General features: G+C 39.5%; 1 protein-coding gene across 1 annotated transcript in view; it reads right to left on the reverse strand.

Moving 5' to 3' along the window:
• The window catches only part of CENPJ (centromere protein J), a 74,679-nt gene that overhangs the window by 2,177 nt on the left and 66,837 nt on the right, over positions 1-5,665 (reverse strand). The window contains exons 11-15 of the mRNA XM_014528166.1: positions 2,805-2,869; positions 2,377-2,496; positions 459-599; positions 295-379; positions 91-211 (exon numbers count right to left, since the gene is read on the reverse strand). Coding sequence (XP_014383652.1) covers positions 91-211; positions 295-379; positions 459-599; positions 2,377-2,496; positions 2,805-2,869 — 532 coding nt within the window. The remainder of the gene's footprint in view (positions 1-90; positions 212-294; positions 380-458; positions 600-2,376; positions 2,497-2,804; positions 2,870-5,665) is intronic.

Raw genomic sequence — 5,665 nt, forward strand, 5'->3', positions numbered from 1 at the left:
ATGTTTTAAGATTTTAAAAATTCAACTGGTAATAAAAGTTGAACCATGCAAACTAGAAAAATCTAGAAACAAATTTAACAGGTATCATACCGTTGTACTCTGACAATTGTACCATCTGGGAAAATGCTTTCTTCTTGTCCATCAGCAAATAAATTTTTGATAGTCTGGTCAGGAAACGTAATTTCTTTTCTTCCATCTGGGAAGTGTTTTTCTGTTTTAAAAAGGTTACTATAAATATTTTATTTTTAAAGGAAGGGCATAATTTAATAAGGAGAGGGCAGGGCAAGTTTTTACCTATTTGTCCACTTGAGAAATGCAAGACTTCTAGTCCTTCAGGGTAAGTGGTGTGAGTGGTCTGGGCAGCTGCATAGTAGTAGATCTGTAAAGACACAGAGTCACTATGCCTTTTCTTCAGAGATGTTTACACTACAGATAAAACAAGCCCTGAGGAAACCTACCACTCTCTCATCTGGCATGACCTGCTTTACATCACCATTGAAGAAAGTGACAGTGACAGTCTTTCCATCTGCACTCACTTCTTTTCGAGTTCCATTTGGAAACAATATAACACAGCACCCATCTTTATAAACCTTCTCTATCTACAAAAAAGGAAAACATTATTAATATAAGATGTCCTCCTGAGACCATGTGACAAAAATAGCCCTCATTCTCTTCCTAATTGCCTACTTTGAAATTTTTTCATAAAAATATTAACTTTCCTCTCCTTTTGAGAGAATGTTTTTCAACTCATAACAATCAACTTCACTTATCAACACATCACCATCTTTATTTCCCTTATTCCCTCAAACTTACTTCTTGGTGGAGCTTTTTAAAGTAAACTGCAGATACCACCTATAATCACTTCAATAAATACCAGTAATGAAAGGATTTTTATTAACATACTAAAACCATTATCACCCCTAACAAACTATCATTCCTTCATCATATGGTTATCTATACTGTTTTCCCTAAATTCACAAAGGCTTTTTATAGTTCATTTGAATCAGGATCAAAACCAGGTCCACACACTTAGTTGATATGTCTTAAATCTCAACAGTCACCCTTATGCCAATTGTTGAAGGAACTGCATCACTGAACAGGTAAAATTTCCCATGTTCCAGATTTGGCTGCTTTCCCAAGATGGTATATCTAACATGTTTCTCTTTGCCCCTGTATTTCCTAAAAAACTAGTAGCTAGATAGAGGCACGATTAACTTCCAGTTGAATTATTCTGACACGAATACTTTGTAGGTGCTGCTGTGAGCTTTCTATGGCCACAGCACTAACTGGGTCGCATCAGTCAGGTCTGCCATGAAGCCCATCAACCTTTCACCTAGGGTTTCAGAAGTCACTGATGACTGCTGCCTAGATCCTTTCCTTCATCAGAGGTGGAAATCTGATAATTCCTTAATTTTCTCACTCCCTTTCCATTTATTAGCTGGAATTCTTCTACAACATAAAAGCTTTCCTCACCAACAGTTTGTTTCCCTAAAGCAGAGTTTGTACAGGGAAAGTCTACCTATTACTTCCTTTTGAATTGTTCTTTGTCCTTCTCTCATTCCTCAAGACTAGCAATGAACTCTCCCCTTATGATTAAATTCAATTAAAATGAATCAGATTAGAGTATTTGGAAAAGTTTTCCATAAAGCTGAGGAAAAATTCCCTTATCACCTCCCCAGTAACAAGCTCTGTTTATATCCTTTCCCTTCTCATTCCCTCTTCAAGTTGGAACACCCAGCCAGGCAGCAGCTTGCACGCTCACAACCTTTCCTAGGCACGGGGAGAAAACTGCAGGCTGACAATGGAAAGAGGCACCTGGTCCAGGACACATTCAGGAAAGGCTGCAGGGAGGCTGAGGCTTTTAGCTGTGTACTGAGGAAGAATAAAGGGTTTGGACAAAGGGACTCTATTCTTCCTTTTGCTGCATTTCTAAACTAGAAATGGCAACTAATGCATATTGTATATTCAGCATTTTTTTAAATATATATTTTTATTGATTACAGAGAGGGAGGGAGTGATAGAAACATCAATAATGAGAAACATCAATGATGAGAGAGAATGAGAAAGAATCATCGATCGGCTGCCTCCTGCATGCCCCCTACTGGGGATCAAACCGAAACCCTGGGCATGTGCCCTAACTGGGAATTGAAGTAACCTCCTGGTTCACAGGTTGACACTCAACCACTGAGCCACACCTGCCAGACTATATTGATCATTTTTAGAGAAGTCCAAAGATTCAAGCCGAGGTCATGCCCCAAGGTATTAACATTTTTAAGCTCTATAAACAGTCTTAAAGATCAATTATTTTAGAATCTAAGTGTTTCAACTCTATTTTAACCCATGTTTATTTTTTTTTAATATTTTTAAAATTCTAACCTTTCCATCAGGATGACTGATTTCTCCCTGAATTTCTTCTTTTTCCTCTTTTTCATCCTCCTCTTTATATTCAGGATCTGGGAAATCCACTGAGTCAATAGGCTCCCTGGGTGTGGCAGTCTGTAGGGACAAGAGGCTCTCAGCTGTCTTGTAGGACAGCGGTCGCCAACCTTTCAGATCTCGCGGACCACCAGTTGGCGACCACTGCTGTAGGACATGTAATAACATTTCAAGCAGCTAAAATTTAAACTTACTTCAAAAAGCTAGATTCTACTATTATAGGATCTATGACCGGTGTTTGGTGTTATATAGAAAACATGTGCAATGTTAAGTAAAAAGCCTCCTTTATAAGTCATTTAGAAACTTATGTCAGTTAACTAATTGACTTTAAGCCTGAGTCATGTTTGAATATATAAAAATATATTTACTTGTCCCTTATCCAAACTGCATAAGTCACGAGAAGGCACAGACTTGGATCTCCGAGATGGATTGCCTGTTAGAATATAATTGTCAGAGTTTTAATATTTAATTGAAAGTTTTAAATTAACATTATAGTTAAACACTTACTTAGTTCATATCCTTCTTTTGTGAAGTGCTTTACTCATTAATTAAGGAAGTCTGAATATTTTTCTTTACTAATTCACAGGAGTTCATTACATAAGTTGAAATATTTATTCAGGTACTGAAGTCCTGAGTGACCAAGAAAGACAAAGACAGTATCTGTTCTCTGAGAGTTTATAGTCAGAGGAAGTCATAGGAACTCAACTAGCCTCACAGGCCCACAGGTATTGTGGAGACAACCACGAGGACTTCAGGTAGAGACTAGGTCTGAGAAACAGGTAATAGAATAAGACACAATAGAATTTGGCTTGAAAAATTAACTAATGATTAAAATCTAGACCAAACAGCTATAATCTATAAATTTTTTAGATCATGATCAACAAACCAATCATATACTATACTAGAGGCCCAATGCATAAAAATTTGTGCAAGAGTAGGCCTTCCTTCCCCTGGCTGCTGGCAGTGGCTTCCCTCCTCCGGCCACCGGCAGGCACCCGGGACCCAGGCTGCTGCTTTCTGGCCCCAGCTTCGTCCAGAAGGACATCAGGAATGACAACTGGAAGGATGTTTGGTCTAATTAGCATATTACCCTTTTATTATTATAGCTTTGCAATATGTTATAAAATAAGCATACACACACACTACTGCCATCCTACCACAAACTAAGGTTAACTTTTAAAAATATATTAAAGTTCTAATATGTTCTTCCTATATGCCAACAAGCCATTGTAAGTATTCACAAATTTGAAGAGTTTTGATCAAGTGCCAGATTCTGACTTACATGTTAAAAACTAGAATGTATGCTGGAAGCTCTGGGGAGAACAGACTAGAGAAGACTAGAAGTAGAGTCCAGAGAGGAGGCTGGTAGGAATGTGAGAAGGCTTGTGTGGCATCCACTTTGATTCATAGGTCTCAAATTGCCAAATGTTAGCAATTCGATATGGTTCAACCTACTTAATTCAGATATAGGGGATCTGAACGAAAGCCCCTGCACTCAGGTGCCAGGCGCCTACTTAATTCAGATAATACCAACATCAGAAGGATTACTTTAGGGATTGATGGAAGTGGGAGGTAAGGATAAAAGAAAAGAGGAATCAAGAAGTACACATAGGTTTTTAGCTTGAGCAAACAGGTAGATGGTAGGCAAGGTTCTGGGGATAAGAGGAGTGCTCTTCAGATAGGATAAAAAAACTTCCTCCACCTGACAGGTGCAAAGTAAACTATACAGTTTGAGCTCTGTGCTACACCATTTCTAAATTTTACACCCACTTTCCATAGAAAAGACTAATATCCCCATTTTATAGGAGAGGAAATCAAAGTTGAGAGAGAGTTAAAGAGCTTACCAAGGCTGTCAACTAATAAAACACTCCAACTAATCAAGCTACACCGGCCTGCACAGTTCAAACCCAAGTTGTTTAAAGGACAACATTATTTTCAATTCACATTTGAAAATCCACTTATATGGAGAGCAGAATTAAGTTGTACATGGATGTTTTACTCCATAAGTGGTTGGCCCATAACTCTGTCAACTGAATAGAAATAATACAGTTAGAAGAGGAGAGGGACTAAGGTTTAAAAGAGTCTAAAGAAAGCCAATGAGAGCTGTCAGGTTCCATTAGGCTAATATTTGAATAACTGGTATTTCCAAAGAAGAAAGGGAGAAGAGGGCAGACTGCTTATTTAATTTAAAGAAATTAGTTAATATTTAATTTTAAAAAATAATAGCTGAGAATTTCTCAAACCTAGGGAAGGACTTGGAGCTACAAGTCTACAAAGCTAGCACCATACAATCTCAAGCAAAAAAACTTCTCCAAGACACATAATGAAACTGTCAAAAATCAATGATAATGAAAAACTCCTAAAAACAACCAGGGGGAAAAAATAACCTATGTGGGAACCCCTTAGGCCAGCAGCGGATTTCTCAGTAGAAACTCGAAAGGCATCCTTGGCTGGTATAGCTTAGTTAGTTGGTAGTGTAGTCCCATACACCAAAAGGTGGCAGGTTCGATTTCCAGTAAGGGCACGTACCCGGGTTGCAGGTTCAATCATTGGTTAGGGTATGTGCAGGAGGCAACCAACTGAAGTTTCTCTCTTTCTCTCTCTCTCTCTCTCCCCTCCCCCCTCCCTTCCCTCCCTCCCATTCTTCCTCTCTCTAAACTCCTATATCAGCGGTTCTCAACCTGTGGGTCGCGACCCCTTTGGGGGTCGAACAACCCTTTCACAGGGGTCGCCTAAGACCATCGGAAAACACATATATATTTACATATTGTTTTTGTGATTAATCACTATGCTTTATGTTCAATTTGTAACAATGAAAATACATCCTGCATATCAGATATTTACATTATGATTCCTAACAGTAGCAAAATTACAGTTATGAAGTAGCAACGAAAATAATTTTATGGTTGGGGGTCACCACAACATGAGGAACTGTATTAAAGGGTCGCGGCATTAGGAAGGTTGAGAACCACTGTCCTATATAATAAAAGCCTAATATGCAAATTGTCCCCTCGACCAGGAATTGGACCGCTCGCTATGACATGCGCTGACCACCAGGGGGCGGCGCAGAACATGTCGGTGTCAGTGACACAGTGCTGTCAGTGGGCAGCAGTAGAGGCGCTGCCGGCCCTGATGGGCCCTGACAAGAGCGGGACTACAGCGGGATGGTGGAAAGGTGAGCAGGCGGCACCAGGCCAAGGCAGGTGCAAGCGGGGGCCGCCAGCCACCA

This window comes from Myotis brandtii, unplaced genomic scaffold, assembly GCF_000412655.1.
Source record: "Myotis brandtii unplaced genomic scaffold, ASM41265v1 scaffold62, whole genome shotgun sequence".
NCBI lineage: Eukaryota > Metazoa > Chordata > Mammalia > Chiroptera > Vespertilionidae > Myotis > Myotis brandtii.